Source organism: Melanerpes formicivorus, unplaced genomic scaffold, assembly GCF_026170545.1.
Source record: "Melanerpes formicivorus ecotype bairdi unplaced genomic scaffold, bMelFor1.0.p_v2 SCAF_2, whole genome shotgun sequence".
NCBI classification, from domain to species: Eukaryota; Metazoa; Chordata; class Aves; order Piciformes; family Picidae; genus Melanerpes; species Melanerpes formicivorus.
Genome location: NW_027142354.1, coordinates 16669634 through 16696935, shown reverse-complemented (window position 1 = coordinate 16696935; position 27302 = coordinate 16669634). Strand labels below are relative to the sequence as shown.

General features: G+C 37.5%; 1 protein-coding gene across 1 annotated transcript in view; it reads left to right on the top strand.

The window, feature by feature from the left end:
* The window catches only part of ESR1 (estrogen receptor 1), a 170239-nt gene that overhangs the window by 41471 nt on the left and 101466 nt on the right, over nucleotides 1-27302 (top strand). The window contains 1 exon segment of the mRNA XM_068151748.1: nucleotides 10315-10819. Within this exon segment, the coding sequence (XP_068007849.1) occupies nucleotides 10315-10819 (505 nt within the window).

The following is a 27302-nucleotide window of genomic DNA, read 5'->3' as shown; positions in this document are numbered from 1 at the left end:
AACGACTGATTCATGTTATCATAGACTCTATGGCGTGGCTTTATTTAGGGCTACATATTTAATACCGAACATATATGTGTAAAAAAAAAAAGTAAGTGTCAGAAACTGTCTTATAAGGATTTATTTCAAGACCTTCCTGGTCCTGTATGTCCTCACTATATCTGCTATGGAAGGATACGCCTATTAGCTTCAAAATGCATCTTTTAATATAGATCATACATCTCAGCTAGCTAGATAGGATTATGTCTTCTGAGAGAAACTTACTGAGACTCCTCTTCTAGAAGGGCTGAATTTTTGTTAGAATTAAGAAATATTTTGTTAATTGGTATTGAGAATTTTTAAAAATACAGCAGAACAGAAGATACAACTCTCAGTTATAAAAGCCTAATGAATTAACTCATTACATCATCTACCCTTTTTTTCTGTCTAGAATACTGAATCTCATGTTTCACTTCTGGTTTGCATGGAGTGATTGCAGCCAGTACATTACCTGCTGGACATGACATTTTAATGAATGTTTGCTGCCTGACTGTGCTTTTCTAGAGTATTTGCCAGTTGGATGACAAGTGACAACAAGCCACTCAGATGTGGCTGTAGTGGTTGCTGAACTGATGGTGGCAATAACAAGTCAGTTCTTGAAATCAGGGAGAGAATACAGAAGAGTGTGTAGCAACACTGATTAGTTCAACAGCTGATACCCCTTGTGGACTTTTCCTTTTGGACATGAGGTTTGTGAGAACAGACCTAGAAGTAAATTGACATAACTTCCTTGTGTGCCACTGGCAACAATTCAATGGCTCTGTAATAATATCTAATTGGATGGAGAGAAGCTCAGGTACACAAGTGGTACCTCTTTATGTGCTGGCTGCAGATTATTCACAGCTACATGCTGTTATGCTCACAATAACACAGAAGACTTACTAACAAGAATTAGTGAAATAACTAAAGGAAATCCATTTCTCTGAGGATGACTGGAGAATGAAGTGCCCCTGCTACGAGTAGGTGTTAGACAATAATGGGATGCTGAAGCACCAAGACTTTTCCAAGCCATTTGGAAAAATATTTAAAAAAGTTATTGTGGTGGGTTTGAGGAGATAGGGTTAACTTCATTACAAATACCCTTCCATTGGAAGAGACCGCTTCTAGAAAGGAAATGTAAATATGTGATATGTTAAAACCAAACATGGTTTATCTCAATGCCATTACTGGACAGAAATAGAGTGAAGAATGGTGATGGTCATGCCATCAGATTGATTCTGTGTTGCCTTCTGATTTGGGTTTAGCTTCTGTCTTCTAAACCCTTGGACACTGGTCTCTTTACTGTACATGCCATGAATCATATGTATATACGGAAAAACACTGACAGAAGGAGATTTAAGCAATGATACTTCATAATTGGTCTTTTGATGAAGACAGTCATATCCATCCAAAGAGGCAGCTGGTTTGGTTTTGTGGAAGCCACAAAAGATGGCTGAGTACTTACCACCTCAGTCTTGATGGGTGTTCAAACATATGTGTACCACTGACTATTGAAAACATGTAGGTTGTTACTGGGGCAATGGGCAGCAAATACATTTTGGATAACTGCAGCAATTTACAGAAATACTGAGAAGGTGAAGTGAGGCAAATAGATTATTTTTTTTTCCAACTTTGATTATGGTAGGGAACTGAGACTATACTGCATTGATCAGGCCAATGAGTAGATTAATTGAAGGGAAGGGTGAATTTGCCAGCAGAGCTTCCTTAATTCATATCTAATTTAGGAAAAATAGCGTCCTGGTTGAAAAATGCAGATGTATTGTTGAAAGAGCTGCAGAAGGGTAGAAACTATGAAATGGCATCTGTGGATAATAGGGAAATAGAGCATCATCAAAGTAATTAATATCTTTTGAATATTTTGTTGCAGATCTGTGTATTAGATACATAGAGTCACAGTATACATTTGAAGGGACATCTAAAAGTCACCTAGTCCAAACCTCTACTCAAAAAAGTTATTTTTAGATCAGGTTGCTCAGAGCCTTGCACAGTAGAACTCAAAGTTGAATCTCATCCTCAAAGGACAGGGAGTTCCCAGCATCTCACAACAGCCTGTTCTATTATTTGGCCACTGTCAGGATAAAATTTATACTTAATATCTAATAGAATTTCCCATAGTCCAGGTTGTGTCCTGTTGCCTCTTTGACTGCTGCTATACACTCCCAAGAAGAGTCCGACTGTATTTTCTGTGTTCTCTCATCAGATGGTTGTAAATAGCAGAAAGGTGTCCCTGAGCCTTTTTTTTTCCTCTGTTTTTTTTTTTTCCTTCCCCCCCTCCCCTACAGTCTGAGCAGACCCTGCTGACTTAGGCTGTCTTTATATCCTCACCACTTGGGACCCTTGGACTTGCTTCTTGTACAGGGAAATCTTGAAAGAAAGTAAGGGTAATAGGAAGTCTCACATGGATGAGCCTGATTTGAGGTCTCTTTATTATGGAGATTACAAAATGGCCAAGTGTTTGCACTCCTCTTTAGTTCTTCAGATGTGTCTTCTGAAAAGAAAAAAAAAAGAAAAGAAAAAAAGAGCTGGACCTATTTTAGATATCAGTTGCAGTGTAATTTGAAACTACAGCAAGAGACATGAAAAAGTAGAGTTACAGTGCAGTATTTAAGAAAACGGAGAGATTTTATCTGAGAACTTCATCATGCACATTTTGCATGCCCATGGGTGCACTTGCACAAGAATACTTGCATGCACATGCTTAAACCTGAAGTCTGAGAGACTCTTGTTGCTCAGTATATAGTCAAGCATTTGGCAGGAAATTGAGTCTTGAGAAATAATATTGTGAGCGAGGCCAATTAATTATGAAATATGACTGATTAGAAAATGAAACTGACATCCACAAAGCAAACCTGTTGAACCAATGGAAGATGCCGGGGGAAGGGATAGTGTTAAAGGCAGGGGGAAGAAAAATATTTGTATTTGTTCCACATACGCTTCCACATCTAAAAGATGGGGCTTTTTTGGATTGATATCTGTAAGATGCCTTTTTCACATAGATTCATGTATTACTAATGTTCAAATTGGTCTGTGTAGTTCAACAGGGGTACAACCTGTCTTTTAAAGTGATCTGCAGAATTGTGTTGTCCTAACAGTACTTCCTCAGTACTCTTCTACAAGAATGGTGTGCTGGGGTGTGTGCCAATTAGCATGAAATCACCCCAGGGTATTTCAAGGTTAAACTAAATAAAGAATTTACAGATGTGTAATGCACAGTTATCACAGTCACAAATTTATAATGGTATCTGAGAGGCTTTCTCATGCTTTCACACCTTGAATCTCATAAACAAAACTTACCAGTTTTGTTAATATCACCACGTAAGTTAAGTGTTAATTAAGTTAATGTAAGTTAAGGGTCAACTATGTGGCTAATTTATGAGTATTTTTGGGAGCCCACATATAGTAATATTTGAAGATGTATTTTAAAGATGCTCCCCCTTAAGCTAATCTCAGTAGGTAATGAATCTGTTTCCTTATGAAGACTCAAAGGTTTCTTGCTAGATTGTTTTCAGAATGCTAACTCATGGTGATCAGCCAATCCAATTTTTTAATATAAAAAGAACAAATGCATATGAACATTATACACTAAGCTCCTCTTTTGCATTTCAGAGCTCATTTTTGGTTTTAGATGAAGCTAGATCTGTGAGAAATGGTCTGTTAAGAAATGTTTGTGATTAAGCAGGGAATGTTGCCTGCTGTTAAATCACAGCATTGTTGCTTTTCTACCAGTGAACATCTTTGTTCACATGCAGTTAACATTTAATGTAGCAAAGCATAGAAATGTGTCTTTTTAATTTTTTGGTTTTGTTTTTTTTTTTCCCCCCATGCCTCTGTGAGAACATCTGCTAACTCTTTGAATCATCAGTATAACATCAGTAATATCTTTTGAGTTTGTCCAGAGTACTCAGGTATTTTGGCCTATTTTATTTATGTAGTAAGTAATTTATTCTGTATGAGTTGGTCACAGTTATTTAATCTTATCTTATTCCATTTTAGCAACAAAAAAACTGAAGACATGTACAAGCTAATTGTATTTCAGCATGCATTCTACTCCTTTAGGAAAGGGAACACTTCTACATGCTGTTTTCTAATGCTGGATTGAAAAGGCAGATGGTGCCCCATTCTGGTGTCAGGAAATTCAGTCTGTACATCTGGGATCTGAATTTCACTATTATAACTGGCACAATAATCTGCATTTAAGCCTGGACTCTTACTCTGCCCTAGAAGATTAATGTAAGGGGAAACCTTTCTATACCTGTACTAGTTGGAATAGTAGCATGCAATTTACTATTTTGGGAGGATTTGTGCCCTGTCTAGTCAGGACTAGGATCTGAGAGAGGAGCAAGCAGGGTCAGTAGGAAGGGAGCTTTTAGAAATCTTACTCCTTAAAACTCTGCAATTATTTCACTGTAAAAAGGATTGAAACACTGGCCAAGTATGGATGGAGTTGCAGAATAATCATAGCAAAAGACAGTTTTGTAACACAGTTTCACCTCCCTGCCAAATTCAAAGTTTCTGCTCCACAACCCTGCTTTGCTACAGGAAAAAGGGTTTCTTGTTTCAAAAGAGGGTTTCTGGAAATCTCTAGGTAGAGACAAGCAAAATATTTATTTCCAATTTGTTCATATTCACCCAAATTGTTCTCTCAGAGCGCCACCTGAATGACTGAAGTATGATAGTATCATAAATAGCTGTAAACAAAGTCTTAAAATTTAAAGGGTCAGTATACTTTATCAAAAACCTATGCTGACATCTATGCCTTATTTTATCTTGATTACACAGATAATTTTAAGCTATGTAATAGATCTTCTCATGTGAAATGCAGGTAAACTTGGAGGTATATTTAAGTGTTTAAATTAATATATGTGTGGAATGACTGTATTTTATAGTTCCCTGTTTGGAATAAGAAATAGTTTGAGCAAATGTTCTCAAATTCTCTACCTACATTTGACATGTGAAAGCAGAAGATGTTTTATAAGTAAAACCAATCTGGACAGTAAATGTAGAATTAAAACTATTTGGTCTGGACTTTTTTTGTAAGTTATATGGAGATGGGGGAAAAAGGATATACATCTTCCTATCAGTTTACAAATCTTTACATGTTAAAAATCTCCCAATAACTGGGTGAAGCACTTAGCTCTGATAAGATCCTGAGGAGCTTTTAGGCATGCTTCTTGCTTTCCTTAGTGCTAACCAGGGCTTTAGATTTTTTTTTTCTTTTTTTTTTTTTTTTTTTTTAAATTCAGGGAAGATTTATAAAGCAGAGGGGTAGATGGTGCTGTTCTCCAGATGTCTATGTTGAGAAGTTTCCTCACTGGACTAAACACAATATAATTTCTCTGTAATGTTACAGTGGAATCTTGGAAAAACATAATGTTCCTCCTGTTACGTGCAGTAGATTCTTCTTTAATTGCAGCGGCTAAAAAAAGCTTCTATCTTTATAGCTGTGGAACCAAAGCGACGAAGTTTATGATCTCTCACTGTCAGCAGGTTTATGGAAAATTTATGGTGTGTGTTCTAAGTTCTGAGTTTACCATTTTTTTGTTGGAACACTTACTAAAACTAGGGCTGAAAAAAGCCCATTATAGGATTATGAGTTTTTCTATCTTTAAAGATTCCTATAGGTTTTACTTTCATCTCCTTTTCCCTCAAACTGCTATTTTATCTTGTCCAGAATCAAGAATCTGCTCAGGCTGTTTATTCCTCCTTTTCATTTTATTTTCTTTCTATAAATGGAACTTATTTTGTTACCATTCTCTGACTACCTTTCAAGACATGTAGTTGATTTAGAAAATTAAATGTTAGTTAATTTAATGCAGATAGTGCTGGAAATCCTCAGACCTTCTTTGAGTTATTTAGATAGGTTACAGTAGTATTTTCCATCACTTTTTGTTGGTGCCCCATTGTTTGCAGTCAGTGCAAGTAGGCTCCTTTTTTTCCCCCCTTTTCTTTTTAATTATTTTAAATGGTTTAAATTTTTAATCCTAGTTTTTATTTCCATAGTGAAAATGACGTTTGTGTTGTCTGCGATGGTAAGAATCCTGCACTTGATTCAGTACTCATCTGCTTGTAGCTAGTAAGGGTGTTGGACTGATGGTCCTGTTGAGCCAGACTGCAATATGCATGGCTGATAGATTAATCAACTACAATACAAAAAGAGGAAAAAAATATAGAAATATAAAAATTATGCAAATTGGTCATCAATGAATCAAAATGAGCAGAACTTACCTTTAGAAATTTATCTAAATATTCTCCAGCTGTCAATGATGCTAATTTAACCACAGAAAAGTGGTTTAATGCTTCTCCATTTGTTATTTTATTAGCGTTATTGGCAGTAAATTCCTCACTCTGGAAAATCTGAGTTGGACACTGGAACTCTGGCATATATATATATATATATATATATATAATATATATATATATATATATATATAAAAATATATATATATATATATAAAAGGATGGCAGACACCTTAAAAAGGGGAACACAAGATTTAATCAGTCAATTTCGTTCATTTAATAAATTTAATTTCTTATTTCTATGAGAAAGGCAGTGTCTGAATCCTCAGTTTCAGAAACTCGTGACTTGATTCAGTCTCACTAAAAATCACTGTGTATGAAGCAATTTCTGCTTTGACCTTCTTGCCAACATGTCGGTAATGGTCCTCAGTCACAGTAGACAGTCCCTTACTATGGTTTGCAAATTCATTAATGGCTATTCTCACCTTGCCTCCTGTTTCACCTCTAATTTAATGTGTATGTAGATACCATGCATACATTAATCTAGATGGATCAAAGACAGCCAATTCAGAATCAGGGTAAAACCCCAAAACCTCTGTAAGTGATAAAAATTTTGAAAATCTTCAGATCTTGTACAACCAATTTCCCTCTATATTTTTTTGTGTATGTGTGTGTGTGTGTATCTGAGGAAGACTGGGATAGAAGACTTTCCCCAGTGGTAGGTGGTTGGTAATCCCAAACTAATATTAGGCCTTCATTAAAGTGAGAGAAACACAAAGGGCATCTTGGTTGCAGTTGAAGACACATTAGTAGAGAAATTACCCAAACTGAAAAGATAGATTTGCCATTGACCAAGAGCATTTTGAACACTTCTGCCTAGCAATGGAAATGAAGATGCTGCAAACAATTAACGTTTTTGTTTATCTCTGTCATGGCTACATGTGATTAAAAACCCCCACAAACATGCACTGAATGAGACAAGCCTGTTTTTATGAGATCTACATATTTTTGAAGGCATACATGAAATAGAAATTACTAAAACCAAAGTTTTGTATAGGCTTGTTGTCCACTGGTAAGAAGCACCAAATATTATTGTCATGTCATGTATACATTTCCTTATTGTGCTTATATCATGTAAAACCTCACATCTAATAGATCAGAGCGATTAAATTGGGTTGTTGTGCAAGTACTGGCCTTTAATCACAAAGATTAGGTTGTAGAATCTTGGGTCTCATTTTTCAGAGGGGTGAGCCTTTAAGCAGAAGCATCTAATGCCACCTCTAAAGCTGGATGAGTTAGTAGCATTTGTAAGTTTGGAGCAAGTAGGATAGTCATGACCACACAGGACATGAAAAATAACCCTTTTGATAATCTGTTGCATTTCATAGCTTTTTATTACGAAACATCCCACATATAAAATGGAGAATGGATTTTTTTTTTTTTTGCAGTACACATAAATAAAAAATTCAACTCCTTCATGGAATTTAGTTTAACTAACTCCCAGCCTCACCCTTGCTCTTTCTTGCTCTCTTGCCTTTCTTTCACAGGAAAAGTAAGTCAAACATTACAGGATGCTAGCACAAGATTCCTAGGCAGCCCCTAAGACTTTATTGGTGGCATTAACATTTTTTTGAGCCCTTTTAGGGAGTAGGACTTTAAAAGTCCACACTATCTTGTGGAAAATTGCCCATAGGGTCCCCAGTTTAAATGGTATGGAAAAACGATCGTGCCTTTACTTTACTCTATGCATACGGTGGAAATTTTAAACATTTGTCTCCCCCAAATCACAGAATTCCTCTGAAAGAATTAAGTTATTAAAAACTGTAAGCTAGAAGCACTGAGGTTACACAGGATGCACTCAGAAGTCAGCTCTGTGTGTGCAGACTTATATGTTCCATCTTCTGCATAGCTAATATGCTGGAGTACTTTTTTGCCTGTCAATACTGCAATTCTAACATAACATACATGTTGTGTGATGATTTAAATACAAATTTAAAGTCCATTTTGTAGCACACTTGAGAAGTGGGTACTCCTTATGGCAGGCAGATTCACAGTAATTCTCAAATGCAGTTTAGTATGAAAGAATGCTTTTCCCCGCAATGTATTACCAAAGCATGAAATGAAATCTGAGTGACTGACCTTAAACTTGTAATTGCCATTCATTTCAGTCTGTGTAGCCCAGCAGATAGGCTGCTGAGAGCTATGCTTGCTTGCTGTTTTGTGAGTCTCTGCAGATACATGTTCGCCTACTCTATGCAAACATGAACACACTCTTTTTTTTTTCTCTGACTGTCTGGTGTATTTTCAGAGTATCTCTTCGAAGACTTTCTGAACTGCTGGGTATGATCATCTGATTATAATTTTTTTTAAACTGGGAACATGTTTAGTCCAGTGTTATTTAAACAAGCTTATCTCTTTGATCAAAGTCTACAATTTGAAATTTGAACAGGGTAGGGAGGGTGGCTGGGCGGGTGAGGAAATCTATCAAGTACATATTTATGTGTGCGCTGTTTTAGCTGTGTGCCTGCAGAGGTACGAATGTATATTGCTTCAGAATAGTCTTTCAGACTATTTCAGTATAAGTTCTGAAAATGTGGTATTACTAAAATAAAAACATTTTTGTAAACTTTTTGTGAAGGTATTGGTGATCTGCATGTTCAGTTTATCAGTTGCTTCAACTTTTTTGTAGGTTGAGCTTAATAACTAGAGTTACTTAAGTATAGTACAGTCTTCGCTAGTATTCAAAGCATACTAACTGGAGCCCATATATTAATGCATTTGGGGATGGCATTGGCCTATTTTTCTAACTGAACCACAGACCACAGCAATAAAGTTAGAGAGCTTGAAACCATTTCTGGAGGTTTTTGTTTAGCTGGTTCAGGAGGACTAGTCCATGCAAAGTTAAAATTACATAGAGTGAGATGGCAAGATGAAGCATGCATGCCACACCTTTTCATTATATTGTCTCTCCTCACCCCCCCTTTTTTTTTCCTAAATATAACTTTGAGAGGCATTTCAGTTTATTTTAGATCTGATTCCATTTGATTATTTTTGAGTACCTGATTTTCTAATATGATTTAAAGATTCAGGTTTGCTGAACTTTTGTTTTCAGGACTAGGAAAAGCAATTTCCTATACTCAATTCACAGGTCATGCAATCAAATATTTTTCCCCCTAACTTTTAGGATCTTCTTGTGGCAAAATCTGAATGATGCTTTGTTTCACAATTTCGCAGAGATATTTGTAGGCTAATCTAAAGCTTTCCCACTCTTTAATGTTACTATTACACTGCAGTAACTTGAAGTTGCTATCACTCATGACATTATATTATAAGCCTTTTCTTCACATAGATATTGTAAACCCTTTAATTTAGTTAGCTAGTTTATTGACTGAGGTTCCTGAAACACAAACAGACACAAAAACACAGAGAGACTCATATGCTTGGACGCACACATTCTGCTTTGCCCTATCTCAGTCACAGCATAGTCCTACCCAGGGTCGTTAACAATGTACACATTACATATTTCTAGCAAACATGAAAATGAATCAAACAGAAGGAGAGATAAGCAGAGATAGATTGGAGCCTGCTGAGGAAATAAAAGGCAGTAATCTGCTTGACCACTGGACTGATCTTCCTGCTTGAATTTAAGTGTCCTTTCCCGTTAGTTGCTGCAAAGCACTGGCTACCCTGAAGTGAAAAATTAAATGACTAGTAAGAATGAAGTAACATTTAGAGGAACAATTATTTGGTATAACTCCAAAACTAATTGGTTCTGAAGTGATGTTTAAACCAATGTCGACACAAGGCAAGAGTTTCTGGCTTGTGTCCAGCACCTTGTAATGCATATTAGTGCAGATGAGGAGTTCCTAAAAGTTAGAGGGAGAGGAAGGGAGGGGGAGAGAGAGAATGTGCATTTTCAGTGCTCACTCTGCATTAGTTTGTATCCTCCTCCTTTCTGAGATTAGAGTAATACCTGTGTAGTGCTGCTTTATTATGATTTCTTCTGAGCCTCAGAATAGGTTCTGGTATTTTTTTTAGGTGAATTACCAGCTGCCGATCTTGCTGTTGACAGTAAAAGCAGATATGTTCCTTGCTCACTGCTATTAGCACTGACCATGACCCTTCACACCAAAACCTCTGGAGTTACTCTGCTGCACCAGATTCAAGGCACTGAACTGGAGTCACTGAGCAGACCTCAGCTGAAGATTCCCCTGGAAAGATCGCTCAGCGACATGTACGTGGAGAGCAACAAGACAGGAGTTTTTAACTACCCAGAAGGAGCCGCTTATGATTTTGGTACTACAGCTCCAGTGTACAGCTCTACAACTCTCTCTTATGCCCCTACTTCTGAATCTTTTGGTACCAGCAGTCTGGCAGGATTTCACTCACTGAACAATGTTCCGCCAAGCCCAGTGGTGTTCTTGCAAACGGCACCCCAACTCTCACCCTTCATCCATCATCACAGCCAACAGGTACCCTATTACCTTGAAAATGAACAGGGCAGCTTTGGGATGAGGGAAGCTGCTCCTCCAGCCTTCTACAGGTAAATGCAAAAGATAATTTGTCTTTCTTCTTTATACAGATGAACTGAGAAAATTATAATGTGGAAATACGTATCCACTAATCTTTTCTTTTTTGTGTAAAAGTCCATAGGATTTAATTGAATCGTACATGATATCTAGACCATAGTGTGACTGTAAGCTGTAAGTTTGAAAACTGCATAAATGAGAAACAAATTGCATAACAAGCATAAACAATTTCTGGAGAAACATGAAATCATAATTGATTAAAGAATAGCAAACAACTTCCCTGTTGTAATATATTAGTATCACTGTCTGAAGTGTATTAAAAAGGCATCCACCATCACACATTTCCGGGTGTAAGTAGTTGTTTGTTCGGCTATTAGCTGATAGAGTATTTTTCTCCTCTGGGTTTCTTTACAGTGTAAGAAGTGAGTTATACAGGGAGTGTTTCAGAAGCACAATATCCTTCCTAATCAAACTGTTAGAATTGAATCAGGGACAGTATTTCAATCAGTAACTACCTTCGTGAGCTATTGTAAGAGCTGTGCACATATGAACCTGCATTCTTCATTGCACAGTGATATATATCAACCATAAATCTGCATGCTGCCATTCCAAAGATAAGATTTTGGGGTTTTTTATATTTTTGTCCCCCAATAGAAGGGCTTTAGTTTGGTCTGGGATAGAAAGATAAAAGTATCTTTGAAGATGGGGAATGATTTTCCTTGATTTAAATATTTCTTGTCAGTTGCAAAAACATTTATGTAATTTTTGAAGCAAATGTAGCTTATGGATAAAACTGTAGCTTGCAGAAAATATAGTCATACACACCAGCACCCACACCATTCATGTTTCTGCAATATATTTGTATTCACTTATTATACTGGGCCCCAGTGAATCAAAGTGAACAGAAGTATTTTTATTCCACCTCCCTCCCCTCCCCAACTCTCTGTCTCTGTTTGAGAGATGCAGATAAGTTTGCTAGAAATGGAATGGCTGAAAAAATAGAAGTTAGTTATTTTTCCTCTGTTGAGGGCCAGACTCCGACAGTCTTAATTGCACAATATAACATGTTACTGTGAACAGCAGCCTGTGTTCCTAAACACAGTCTAACTCAGAATCTGGTAGCAGAATCTGGTCTAAAGAAACAGATGATGATTGCACTTTTTACAAATGGTTATGCAGTTTTGGGGAGCAGATGGAATAAAGGCTGGTGAAATGATAGGTAACCGTTATGTCAATGATCTGTGAACTGAACTAGTTCAAACAGTGCCTTTAGGAAGAATGAATATATATCAGAACATCAAGATCTTGAATGATTACCAATGAATTGAGAGTGAAACTGCACTTTGTGCTAGATTAAAGGTTGCGGTTTTTTGACATGAACCAGTGCAAACAAATGGTGAAAAGTGTGTAAGTGACCTTAGGTATGCAGGCAGTAGAGTAGTGAGTTTGTGAAGATGAAATACACAAAATGTACCATAGTCAGGGTGTTTTACTTCAAGAGGAATCAAACCCAAGAATCACCTGGAATTAGAAGTTAGATATGGAAACAATGTCCTTTTATTTTTAAACAGTGAATTGACGTTTAAGACATCAAAATAAAATTTTTGTGCTTGTTTAGTTTAACTACTGGGCCAAACAAACACCTACTGGAGTAAGGCCAGTGCTGGATTCACCATTTTCTGACATTTTTGATAAAGAATGGGTATCTCCTTTGAAGACATGTTTTTGTCAAGTGCAATTGGTGAGGCTTAATGCAGCAGTAATTAGGTGAATCTATGATCATGAATATACAGGTAGTTTTTCTACATGCAGCATTATACACATGATTTGATGGCTCCATCCAACCATAATAACAAATGTGTATCAAAGTGATTATCTATTGAAATGATTATATTTTTTTTAACAGGCAGAGCACTGTTGGAATTGAATTGATAAACCCTGTTAGTTTTTTAATTTATTTTCATTTTTGCAAGATTCTACTTACAAAATTATCACCCCCCACACCATTAAATATTAGGCCTTTATTCTTCTGTTTTGCAATGAATTAAATCCTCAATAGTCTGTTAAAATAATTTGAATAGGTATTCAGTGTCTGGGAAATATTTAAATATTTAATCATAGGTTTAAGAACATGGATTTAAAAAATATTATAGTGCATCAATTTCCTGCTTGCTTTATTCATTTGGATAGTCTCATTGGTTTCAGCTGGGTTATGGGAGAAAAGAGGCCATGGAGCAGTGTAATCTGGTGATGAATAAATATATTTATACTGGAGACTAGAAGATGTCTAGATAACAAAATATTGAATTTCTGGAACAACCTATAAGTAAGAATGGTATAGGTAAAAGTTCTTGAGCCAAAAACGCTAACAGATTTTAAAGTGGATCGTAATCAGTATAAGATATGTCTGTTTGCTTGTATAATAAAATTTAACCTTGAAAAGACTCCTCTGCAATTCTCATTTATCTTTCTGTTAATGAAATTGTGCTCTTTGGCTTTTAAGACAGAAATATTTGCATTTCATTATCTTATTATACTTTGGGTTTGAGATGCAAATGCTGCGTTCAGTTATACAAGTGGTTAGGATAACAAATAATCATAGATTGGAACTGAAACTATGTTCTGTTAATGCTTGGATAAAATGTTAAAAATCTTCAGTCACAAGACTGACTGTATGAGATAAGGGAAAATTTTAATGCAATTTGATTTTCTAATAAGTATTCAAAATCATGCTGACTATAGGCTTGTGTGTCGCTATGCATGTATTAATTCTGAAGTTACATTTAATTTCTTTCGATGAATTTTTCCTTTTCTGAGTCTTTGTCTGTTATTGCAAGATTATGACAGGCTTCTATATCTAGATGAAGAACAAAATCATACATAAAGCAAAGAATGATTTTGTAAAGAATATGAAAAATATACCAATCTCCTCCTTTCCGGATTCTCTAAATCAGGGGATGTCAGAATCTGAGAAGAAAAGAAGGGGCTTAATTAATGAATGTCTTTAACTTGACCCTTCGTATGTCTGACCTGGTGCCTGTTTTTATAGGGAGCCAAGCTATAATACCTTTTCCTTATCTTACAATGCCTGTATCTTCCAGTAAAAGGGAGAAGAAATAGCACTAACTATGTTTGTAATTCTCTTAAAATCTCATAGTTTATTTTGTTTTCTCAATCATTTTCATATTAGGTTTCTCTTTTTATTAAATGCTGACAAGTAGTTGATTCTTATCACAGGAAATCTTGTATTCAGGGATATTGCAATAAATTCTTTTATTCTTCACTACTAAATTTGAGTTGTAGTTATCTAATTGTGGGGTTTTTTTTGGCAGGATTTTATTCATTCAGGGAAAAAACAAGAAGCCTTTCAATAGCTAATTAACCTCAGTAAATTCCTACAGACAACAGCAAAAATTAAGCTTTTTTGCTCTGCCAGTGTGTTATATTCCCACTGAGTTTGCACCTCTTGTATCTGAAGTAAAATAATTTTTACAAATTTGTCAAAAACCCATATGAAAATGTACTGCACCTGACGAGGCAGCTGTCTGTCAGTCTATAGTGAGTGAGAGAGGCAGGGCATATCAGTGTGCAAACAGAAACAAGAGGAAAAATCTTTGCTCCTTCACTTTTAGTGGCTAGTTTGTGAGTACCTAGTTATTCAGGTTCTAGGTTTAGATTAATATAGAAGTATTTAGCTTTAGTCCCAGTTATCATATTGAAATTGGATAAGTTTAAAACTGCTGTTCCAACCAATATGATCAGAGCTTTAATTTTAGTGCTTGCTTAAACTGAGAAGGATTACAAATGTAGGTTGATCCCTGTTCTGCTGTAGTTCATAAATCTATCAGTCTGAAAAACAGTTACTTCACCTGATATGTATTATATACCTTCTCTGATTCATTACAACTACCTGAAAGGTGGTTATAGCCAGGAAGGGGTTGGTCTCTTCTCCCAGGCAACCAGCACCAGAACAAGGGGGGACAGTCTCAAGCTGCACTAGGGGAAATTTAGACTCGAGGTGAGGATAAAGTTCTTCAAGGAGAGAGTCATTAGTCATTGGAACGGGCTGCCCAGGGAGGTGGTGCAGTCACCGTCCCTGGAGGTGTTCAAGAGGAGATTGGATGTGGCACTTGGTGCCATGGTCTAGTCATGAGGTCTGTGGTGACAGGTTGGACTCGATGATCCTCGAGGTCTCTTCCAACCTTAGTGATACTGTGATTATGAATCTTTGTAGCTGTTCATGGTGAGTACAAAACAGAGAGGATTTCCCCAAATTTTAAAATCAAAAGAATGTTACAATAAACTAAAAATTCAAGTATTATTTTAGTTTATGTAGCATGAGGTATTCTGTAATATGAAGGAGTACTATGTCATGTAGTGCTTTTGTTGGTTGGTTGGTTTATTTTGCTGTAAAGAATATACCTGTTCTCAGGTCCTCACTTGAATAGTTCAAGTGTTCAGGAAGTTTCTTGAACACTTGTTCCTGTTGTCAGAGCTTGTATTGATATCTCTGACAATTTTACAGCAATAGTTGACTGTAATGAAAGAGAGAGGTAAACATAGAGTTAACTATCTGACAGAAATATTGTAAAGATAAAACTGTTAATGTTCCAAGATACACATTATAGTTGTAAGGGTCTTCTACGAACCAACTTTGCTGTTTCTTCAGCTCTTCTTAGAGAATGTGCTGATGTGGTTCCTGCTGTAAGTATGCTTGTACCATGAGCTTACCAACCCATACTGCTGAGGAGTATGTGTTCTGTGCATCCTTGTGCCCTAGAATAAGGCCATGCAGTGGTGGAAATTAATAAAGAGCTGTGATGTTTTCTCATCATCTCGCTTTCTGCCAACACAGAGAGATGGATCTCGCTTTCTGTTAGCTTCCTCTTTGAGGTTCTCTTCTTATTGAAGAAAACTGTCTTCATCTTTTCAGCAAAGGTATTTTCAGCATAAACCGCAGACCCAGAAGTGCTCCATATACCAGCTTCTTTCCATGTGAACTTAAAACTTGTGACCATACCCCATGTTTCTTCAAGTAGCTCACATGGATGGGCTTCATCTGATTAAATGTAGACACACAGGTCTGTCTTTACTCAGTTTTCCATTCCTTAGGCAGTCAGATGGGCCCAGCACATATAACACAGGGCTTACTGTGTAGCCATACCTTTGTGAAGTAGGACGTGGGTGTCAGTAGAGGTCATCACCTAGAACACCTCAAACAGCATGTGGCATGGACAACAGCATCAAACCTTCACATGGACTCTCTTCTTAGTCTGCGGAAATGTGGAGAGAAAGAGGAACTGTGAAAGCACACACCACTCACTCACTCATTTAGTGTTTTGTTGGGATCACTCTCTTTCTATGGCACCTGATTAGTATAGACCAGGTACATTAGGATCTAAAAGTGCAAGCTTCTCTTTCATGACTGTAAAGTATAGCTAAAATGACTCATTCTGGTACAGATATATATGGGATGAAGGTGGATGCCCAGTGAAGTCCAATGTTATTTGAAATTAGCTCCACCACTATGTCACTATTTGCAGTGTCCCTTAAATATATGCTGCTATATGTCCCTTGAGAGGAAGAGGGGGAATTGGCTCCATGTCATTGGCCTTGATCACTCTTTCTCTGAGGGTATTGAAACAACATACACTGCTGGCCATATCTGCTCTGATAGGGAAAGCATTAGTTGTTGGCACCAGCTCCTTCAGCAATTGCAAAGTGACTGTTGAATGACAGCATTTTTTATTAAACCAACAAGAAAGGCCAATCAGAGCTAAAGGCATGGCTCCAAACAAACAGGGAGGAGAGGAGGCCTGCAACTGAAATGAATCCACTTCTAACAAACTGAGATTTTGATAATTTGATGTTAACAATGAAGCACTGAAACAAATCATAAGCTTCCTCATCTGCCTGCAGGGAGTTTTCCGTTATCTCTTCGGGCATCAGAACTGAGATTAGAGTGGAAATGCTGGCCTTCAACATTCTAATTTAAAGTGCTTCTTTCATTGCATTTATTACAAGGGCTGTTTATAAAATGTGCTGTACAGAGAGAAGTCACATCTGAGGTTGTACACTCTCCCTATGTGTTTGGGTGGCCTTTCCAGTGAACTGCAAAAGGTCATAATTTACCACACACAGTTCATTAGGAACCCTGATCAGTGTGACACTGGCCAAGGTAAAGCATTTCTGCTTTTCAGCCAAGCTCAGATTCCAGTTGCTGGTAGGGTTCTTGCATAATCAGACTCAAGATATTTCTTCTTCTGGTGCAAGAATATCACAGTATCACATTATCACAGTACATAAGAGGTTGGTAGGGACCTCAGGAGATCCTCAAGTCCAACCCACCTGCAAAAGCAGGATCGCTTAGGGTAGTCTGCATGGGAATGGATCCAGGTGGGTTTGGAAAGACTTCACAACCTCTCTGGGCAGCCTGTTCCAGTGCTCTATCACCCTCACTGTAAAGAAGTTTTTCCTCATGTTGAGGTGAAATCTTCTATGTTCAAGCTTGAATCCGTTGTTTCTTGTCTTATTAGTGCACATCACCAGAAAGAGATTGGCCCCACCCACTTGTCCCTGGAGGTGTTCAAGAGGAGATTGGATGTGGCACTTGGTGCCATGGTCTGGTCATGAGGTCTGTGGTGACAGGTTGGACTCGATGATCCTCGAGGTCTCTTCCAACCTTAATTATACTGTGATACTGTGACACCCAGCCCTCAGATATTTATAGACATTGATGAGATCCCCTCTCAGTCTTCTCAAGACTAAACAGCCCCAGGCCGCTCAGTCTCTCTTCATAGGAGAGGTACTGAAGTCTCGTAGTCATTCTCATGGCTCTCTGTTGGATTCTCCCCAGCAGGTCTCTGTCTCTCTCTGACTATGTGAGATACTGCTTATGAGATTTAATGTACCAAATAGTAACAGTGATACATATTAGAGACAGGAAGATCATAACCCTGCAGGGTAGTCTTCTTCCTTTGCATGGTATTCATACCAAAATTGTATTCAGGTGTGATCTGGCTTTACTTCTTTACCTGTTGATAGAAAGAGGAAATAGGGTCCTCAGAAAACATAGAGGACCATATGACTGTCCTAAACATAAATTTTGTTTGATAGATGTGAATAACAATTGCAGTGGTCTTTCAACCTTTGCAATGACAAACTTGTCTAATGACACAACAGTCAGCACCTATATAAATAGGAAAATATTACTTCCTTTTCCTAGTGCATGGAAGCCATTGGTAAAAGTTTTTCACTTTAAGTGTAATTCAGGTTTATGAAACAAGATCTTCATTGCATCATAAATCCATGAAAAATATTCCAGGTTTTTAGAAACTTGGTTTTGTCTTCTTCAAGTTGATCTGTAAACAGATGGAAGCTTAGGAGCTGCTAACTCTAAAAGCATAATTTAATTTTACTATCGAAGAAAGGTACTATAAAATCTGAGCTTTGGCAAAATGAAAATGTTACATATTACCTTTTTATCTATGTTTTCAGGTTGTAAAGCTAGTAAACATTAAAAAAAAACCATTTGCATTGCTGAGCAATCTCAATCAAGTAGTATCTAGTTATTCTTCTGTAACTTTTATCAGCTGGTATCTAAAGAAAATTAATTTAAATAAGTGTTCTCTGCTTTGGTTATTAGTTACAGATTGATCTTGACAGTAAGATCCCTGTTTCAAATTACATATCACAGAATCCTTGTGTCCAGGAAACTGTAGTGGTGGCAAAGAATACTGTGGCATAGAATGAGCACCAAATCTCGATATCTTTGGGGAATTAGTATGTCAAAGAACAGCTTTTTTTCTTTGCTTCTGAAATAAAATGTACTCCTCCTTTAGCCCAACTGATAAATGCAAGCAAGGAAAAATGTGTATATTGCCAGCATATGAGCCACTGTAGCATATTTATTACCTTGCAACAGTTTTACGTGGTTTGGATTATTTAGATTTATGGGATTAAAAGTGTTTATAGCTTTGTCTTGCTGTGCTATGAGGAATATAATCCTACATTTTCATCTACAGGGGTATAGATAAGAGGTAAAACATTCAAATCCTGGAAATGGTGGGTCAGCAGAATATTAAATATCTAAGAACATTTTAATTAGGTTCATGGATAAAGTATTATATGAGAATCCTGCATAAAATAATATAGCTGAAGATCTTAATAGCAGGAATATCAGAACCAGTACAACCGTAAGAGGTGTGCATTAAGAATATGTGCAAGTTATATTGCAGCTTAAGGAGTCTAACATTGCTGAAGCTGGTTGCACATCAAAAACTTACTACTGTTTACTATTACTGTTTCTTCTTGATCCAAACAATATAAACCTAAATGAAATGGAGCTAAATATAATTCTACAGAGAAATTTAAACACTCTAGAGCAAAACTCCACTTAATGTGCAGACAGGTCTAGTAACAGTCTAGATGCCTCTCTGTGTTGGTTACTTATGTTGTCAAGCTTTGGGTCGTATTTTCTGTTAGATGATCATCTCAGATAATTTTGTTTTTAATTTTTTAACAGAAGCTTTCTAGAGTATTTTGCTATACTAATGCAAAACTTCCCTCACTGTTTTGATTGGGGTGCCTAGACACCTTCATATTATAGATACAGCTCTGACATTTGGTAGTGGGGGGTGCTATTGATCAGGGTTATTTTTGTCTGATTTTTCACAGAAAACCTGTTGAAATTTAAGCTAGAAACTCTTGATGACTCTCACCACTCACAGTGGGAATTTATTTGAATTTGATAGCTAAATTGCATGTGTTATGCATTCTCCATTCTCTCTGTGATTATAATTAATTTGGTTGCAAAAGCATCTTTCTCTGACAAGATGTGTGAGACTGCTTCATTGCATATGCTTCAAAATCCATGCTACATGGATTTTGAGCAGGACTTTTTCTGCAATTATTACTGTGGGCTGAGGCAAGTTACTAATAGATGAGGATCACAGAGTCATGTAAATTTGAAGGGCTCTCTGGGAGATTATGTGGTCAATGTTCTGTTCAAATCAGAACAGCAATAAAATCCCGTCTTAGTCTTCTCTCCAGAAGATTAAACAAATTCAATTCTCTTAACATCTCCTCATATGCCATTTGTTTCAGCCCTCTCCTTCTCTGGATGGCTGTCCACTGGACTTGCTCCAGTTTGTCAGACTGCCTTCAGTTTGGAAGCTCCAAATTGAGAGCAGTCTTTCAAGTGCTGAGGAGAGGAGAACAAGCTCTGTTCTCAGCTGCTTGCCTCTGTTTACATTAGTACAACCCAGGATGTATTTGTCCTTTCTTGCTGCCAGGGCACACTGCTGACTTCTGTTCAGGTTGTTCGCCAGCACCTTCAGGGCATTCTCTGGAGAGCTGCTTTTAAGCCTCTTCCATGTTTCTGCAGGGTTATCCTATCCCAGGTGCAAGGCTCTGCATTTTCCAGTGTTGAGCTTCATGAGATTCTCTTTGGGCCATTTCTCCAGCCTGTTGAGGTCCCCCTGAATGGCAGCCTTAATTTGCAGCAGATCCATCACTCTGCATGCCCTCTCCCCCACAGTTTGATATTTGTCATTAACTTCCCAGGGACACAATTTTCCCCTTCATCCTTGTGGTTAATGAAATAGTGCATTGCCAGATCTGAACTGCTGATAAAAATCTATTGAGACTAGCAGTCCAGTCATTTTCCATCCACTTTATAGTTTGCTTGTGCAACTCCATATCTTGCTACACTGGGAACAAGAAAAGTGGTTCTCTCTCTTCTGCTTTTAGTGTCCTTCTGCTTCATCTGTGTTCATTCTAAAGAGTTAGGTAAAAGTCATGCCATCAAAATGCAGTAAAAAACTAAGCTTGCAGATTGAGAAGGCATAAACAAAGATGGTCTTGTTGAAGAACATAATGAGGCCAATAAAGATATATGGTGGGTTTGGCAAGGGAGAAATTTTTAATTTCTGTTGAGAAGCTGTAGAAGGCTATTATGAACTGGCAGACATGAAATGGATGAAGAAAAGAGGTAGTGCACTAGTAGGAGAAGGTAGATATTGTTTAAAGAACTGAAGAGATAGGGGTTGACTAGAAAAGTAAGGTTGAAGTACAAACTGCAGAAGACAGATCTGAGATAGATAGTGGAATTTAAAGCTACTCAAGGACTGAGACAGGACACCTCTGAAACAGAGCAAGTACATGTTGCAGAGTATGGGAAAAAAAAAAAACCCAACAGGTTAATGCATGAAATAGTTAATATGGAGCTGGACCTATGCGGAACAACCCTTCTCTCAACAGATACTTGCCACTCTTCCATTTCATTTGTGTCTATTACAGATTTACCCAGGAAGTAAATTTACCCAGATTAGCCTGGATGTTGGTATTCAATATCTCTAATGGCAGTCAATATCTCTAATGGTCAGTGCTGTGGATAAGAACACTTGGAAGGGCTCAATGAGATCCTGACTTGGGTGTTAATTGCTTAATTTCTTTAAAGCCTTGGTATTTCTCATGCACATAGAGAAAATATAATAAAGTTACATCAAGTAAGATTGTAATGTTAGCCTTCCTAAAGCAGAAACAAGCCAGAACCATACCTATGTGTGTGTATCTTTCTCATGTCCTAAGACATGAGACAGACTAGTGCTTTACCATGCAGGACCTTGTGAACAAACATTACCTGGCATCTGTGAAATGCCCAACTGTTATAATGAAGAGTGCTATTGAAAATCACCTATAGAAGGTTGACAAGTCTCTTTTCAGAAGAGGGTTGAGTAAGAAAGAGGACATAGGGCTACATATTATCAAAGATAAAAACCTTTCAAAATATTGGGTGGATTCTCAGTTAGTGCGTATGATTTTGCAAACTAACAATGGTATTGTGAAACACACTATCTGAAATGGAACAAAAATTACTTACAGGCTTATTAAACACATATACCCAGTATTTTTGTCAGAAGAAATACAGTATAAAGATTCCATGTAAGTGGAATATTTATGCTGTAAAAAATACAGCAAAAATTCCACTTGTATGGAATTTTATATTCAGCTACCTTGCATTTATTTATTTTTCCTGTGCAGAGCAAGGAGTTAATGCATGAGGTTTTCATATTCTCTAATTCACTTCTGACATGAGCACTGAAATATGACTCTCATTTTATTGTATTCCTTTCTTAAGATGAAGGATATTGCTGGTTTCAAAAAAACACGAAGATCTCACTCTTCAGAGAAATAGATGCATTTCAGTGGAAAAATCAGTACATATGTAAATATTAAATCCCCCTCCCTCCCCCCCCAAAAAAAAAATTCTAAGAAAATTACCCTGTCCAAAGCTGCCTTTTCAAGACGACATAAACCATTGCTGTATGGCTTCTTATTTATTTATTAAATAGCAGCATTAGTTATTAATAGCTTCAAGCTGTTTTCGTGTATAACTAATTTTCTGACTCATGCATGCCTTGCTTCCTCTCTAATTCACTTTATTGTCAACAAATGTGTATCTGTCTGGAAAAGGCAAGCAACCTGAATGCAGCACTGTATGAGAATTGGCCTCACTTCTATGCTGTCCCTCCAGTTTGTTCCAGAACTAAACTCTAGGATAGTAGAGCACAATAAGCTGACTTATTTATTACAACAACACTCCTTAAAAACTGTAATGCTAAGCATAAGGTAGTCCAACTAAAATATGGCAAACATAAATGAAAAAAATTAAAAGAGCTGATGGTAAGGAAGTAAGCAAGAGAGAATATTTGGCCAGACATGAGTAACCAGATGGGTTTTGTGTTGTTGATAACCTCTAAAGAATTCTACACAACAAACAGAAGTTGAAACCTGGGTGGTTTTTGTTGTTGTTGTTATGATTTTTGTTTGCTTGTTTTTTGTTTGGTTGGGCTGTGTTTTTTGTTGTAGTTGTTTTGTATTTTTTGTTTGGTTTGTTTTTGGTTTTCCTTTCATTTGTAAGAATTTGTGTCTGGAAAAACGAAAAATAGGTAAGATTCAGCAGAAGTTCCCTCTTTCTAGTGAACTAGTATTGTGTGTCCCACATGAACAGGTAAAAATAGGTTTTTAAATGTTATGATAGAAGGTGGCTGCTTTGCTCACAATGCTGTACATTTAATTTTGTCTGAATTTGCTATCTAACAGATATTTCCCTTCCTTACAGGATAGGGAAAAATTACTCTCTACTAATAATGAAGAGTAAGAAGATTAATGAGGTGCTATATTGTGGCACCTTTGGGGCACTTAAGCTCATTCTCTGTTGCTGTGAGGAGTAAGAAACTACATAAATAGATGATAGATTTACTGTAACAGAATGCAGCTTCTTAATGTGTGAAACAAAATGGTTGCCAACACAAAAGGCAAGTACATGGATTTCTCACAAATCTGATTTCTCACACTTTGCTGCATGTTACCCCTAGAAATATGTCCACGATCAGCTTTTCAAACACATATGCAGTTGGCTACATGAACATATTTCCTGCCTTTCATGAGCTGTTATCTTTGATTACTGTTGATTACATATTCAGCACTTGCAATTTTTTCTGTGGACATTCTCTGGATATATAACGTACCAACTTTGATTAATTTAAATATGTAGAACTTATTATTACCTATCTGGTTAATACTTAGAGTTGAGACACCTGCCCATGAAGAAGGACAGGCAGATATGCACTCTACAAACAGGAAAGAGAAGATAGGGGAGAGTGAAGAAAAGAACACAGTCTAGTTTTTCTGTCTGCTGTTTTAATACTTTGATTGTAATGTAACCATTACTCTGATCAGCTGAAGGCTGTCATGAAAGAGTTTTTTCACTGCCATATTTCTGGTCTACAACTACCTGAAAGGAGGTTGTAGACAGGTGGATGATGGTCTCTTCTCCCAGGCACCCAGTACCAGAACAAGAGGACACAGTCTCAGGCTGCACCAGGGGAGGTTTAGGTTGGATGTTAGGAAGACATTCTATACAGAGAGAGTGATTGCCCATTGGAATGGGCTGCCTGGGGAGGTGGTGGAGTCACCATCATTGGAGGTGTTCAGGAGGAGACTTGATGGGGTGCTTGGTGCCATGGGTTAGCTGTTTGGGTGGGTTGGATTGGTTGATGGGTTGGACACAATGATCTTGAAGGTCTCTTCCAACCTGGTTTATTCTAAATGAAATATTCTTTCTTAAGGAAATTCCTATGGCTGCATTTGTAAGCTAATGTGACCATGTGGCTAATGTGGTCTTGTGACTCAGTGTTAAATAGCACTAATTTTCTACTCTGGGCCTAAGCGTCTATGGCCAGAAGTGAAGGAAGAGCTAGTCTGCTGCCAGTCTGGCAGCAGTTTGCACTTACTACATAAAGAAAAATGTCAGCCTTTGTAGCCTTTAACATTACATTTTCAGAGGTGATGTCTAGGGGCTATGTGGTGAGATGCTGAACACTTAAGCTCTTCTTGATGGGAAAGAGAGCTGTAGGATTTAGGAAATTTAAAAACACCTTGAAAATCAGTTTGATGGAGGTGGTGTCAAGTTGTACCCTTTGTATAACTATATGTTCAGGTTCTCTTTCTTATTAATGTTATTTCCTATTTCTTACACTTTCAGTTATATTTTAGCATACGTAATTTTCAGTTTCTGTGTGTCAGTGGGGCCTGGCAATATAAAACCAGTATATAACTAACAACTGGTCTATGAGGGATTGCCAGACTCTGCTGCTATATTCCATACTCCAACATTTTTCTCACACATTTTAGTGTTCATTAATATTCAAAGAATGAATTGGCATGCAAAGTTGGATGCAGCACTTTCCAGAGGACAAGCATGAGTCAAGTACCTCAGCTGGGGCAATATTTCTGCACAAACTACACAGATTTTGTGAGGCATCATATATCTGTGCATCTGTATTGCCTCCATTTTGACCAAAAGGACAAACTAAAAAATGCTACTTCAAGGTCTGTGTCTTCCCTGCTAGGGTCCAGATTTCTTGAGACTGAAGTATGATATCATTTGTTATTCATTTGCCTTAACAGAGGTGGAGTACCTAACAAGCTAGCAGGCACAGGTATTCTGTTGACCTGACAGCACTGGAGTGCTGTGAACACTTTTAGCAGTTCAACTCTGCAGGCAAAATGCAACCCTTCTTGTATGCAGTGACTGGTCTATACAGCTTACTTTCAGGCTGGCTATTTGCTCGCCTTCTGTTTTGCTTCTGCTGCAGGTCCTTTGACTGGTAATAGCCACACACAGCTTTTGCCCCAGCTGTTACACTCTTTCAAGTCATATTTGAATTTCTGGGATGCATATTCTTAGTGCCGCAGTATCAGCTAGGACATATGCTTCTGTCTTTTCAGCTGTTAATCAAGTGGTACCCCACAACATGCAGCATACTACACTTGAACCGGCTTTTCTCTGCTGCAGGTCTACTGTGACCTCCAAGGAAGTTAATCCGCACATCTCACTGGGTTTGTGTGGGTCCCATGTACTAGTAGTGTGGTTTGATGAAAGTGCTTTAAGCACAAATGGGTTTGTATCTTTAGGAACTCTTTTCTTTCACTGGACCTTGGATGTGCACTTAGTTCAGGGACTGCAGAGGCTCTGTTCCTTGGGTTTGCTGGTTTGGGGCAAGAGTAAGAAGCTGCAGATAAATCACATCGCCTGGGGCAAGTACACAATCCTTTTTATGTACAGGTGTCAGATATTCCCAAGTGCCTAGTTCTTTCCCTTCTACCCATGTTGTGCCTTTGGGCTTGGCACCTCTGCCTAGTCTTTTTCCAGTATTGCTAGGAGCTGGCATAGAGTGGCTTATAGATGGCATGGGTGGTAAACTTTTTGGGAAAAGATTTTTGTCTCTTCTCTTTGCCTTGTATCAGTTGGGTCAAGAGGTCTGCATGCACTTTGATGAACTTAAAAGAACTACTTCAAGTAGTCTTTTACTTCACCAGGGTTTATTTTCCTGTGGCTTAGAGCCCTCTGATTTCTTTGTTGGGACTATATGTGGCTGTACCAGTGTTTTGTTTCAAAAGTTCACTTTCAAATGCTACATACTCCTTAAAGTTACATTTTCAGTTTAAAAAGTCATTTTAAAGAAACATGACCATTTGAAATTATAGATTGGTTTAGACTGGAATTTTTGTAACCACGGTATCTAAACTGCGATGCTGTGTTATAAAACCTTCATTCCTATTTAATATATTTTTTTGTGTTTGGTGTAAAGAACAACACTCAAATCTTGCAAATACTTTTTCTTTTACAATGTCTTGTTTAGTGTTTGATATTGAAGGATTATCCTAGGAATTTAACGAAGATTTAGGTAACTGGTTAAACTACAGTCTTAATGTGTGCATCTGAAATATTTGGAAAGAGGGCTTGCCCAAGAACAAAAGGAACACGTGAGCCCATAAAAGTCCTATAAAGGCATGGCGAAAGAAGATTTATAGCGGATTCCTATGTTTTTCCTGGCATTTACCTTTGAAATAGTCTGGAAGTAAGTGTAAGAATCTGACAACACTTCCTGAAACACCCTTTCCCAGTCTCTTGAGTGCTTTTAACCTTTTCCTTTCAAATGGTAGGACCATGCTAGTTTAGCTGAACATTGGAAAATAAAAAAGCAATAGCTTAGTGTCTGAGTAATTATGAAGAAAGTTCACTAGGAACAAGGAGGCATGGAGAAAAGACTTTTTCTTGATATGTTATATTCTTATAAGCTAGACTTCAACTTTATCATAAAAGCCATACATTAATTCTCAGACTCTCATATGAAATGCAGTGGTACAACTTTTCAGCTTAGTAGTTGAGGCCTAGGATAACATTTATAAAGACAAGGACTACTAGATATTTCTGAAGTGTGAAAGCTGTAGAGGATATACACTAGAGGCTGTCTGCTGAAGCTGGCTTTTTGTTGCTATCATGCTTCAAGCTTTTCAAACATATTTTATTCTTCAGATTATTTACACAAGTGGGATGTCCTGTGTCCATGCTTCCAGAATGCTTACCCACTGGGCCCTCCACTTTGACACACTTGTGGGCACAGCTGATTGCTACACTCAGGCCCCTATACTCGTGCTTTGGTCTCCAGAACCACAGAGCCACACACCAACTCAGTATGACTGCCAGAAAATACTATCTGCGTTGCCTAGAGGCACTTTGTCTGCTGGAGGTTTTCCATCAAACTTGGCATGCTTTTAGACAGTGGATTAATGTTTTTTTCTCAGATTATATGACTCTTCCTACACTAGAATCTGTGGGATTGCCTAACTGAATGAGAGAGAGGGTGTCTGAGACAGTGTCCAAGCAAAACTGTGCCTGGCAGGAGGCAGAATTGAGCAGAGAAACACTGAACAAGTTGGCTAGTCACTAGTATGGATACTGATGTTCCTTAAAAAGTATGAAGTATGAGCATTATCCTGTGATCAGAGATTAAAATAAATGCATCAAAAGAGTAACCTGCAGAGTTTTGTTCCAAAGAATAAAAGTACCATTAATTTTTAAATAAGCAAATAGTATTTTCCAGTTGTTAAAAGCAGCAGAAATCTGCAAGTGGACTACATGAAACA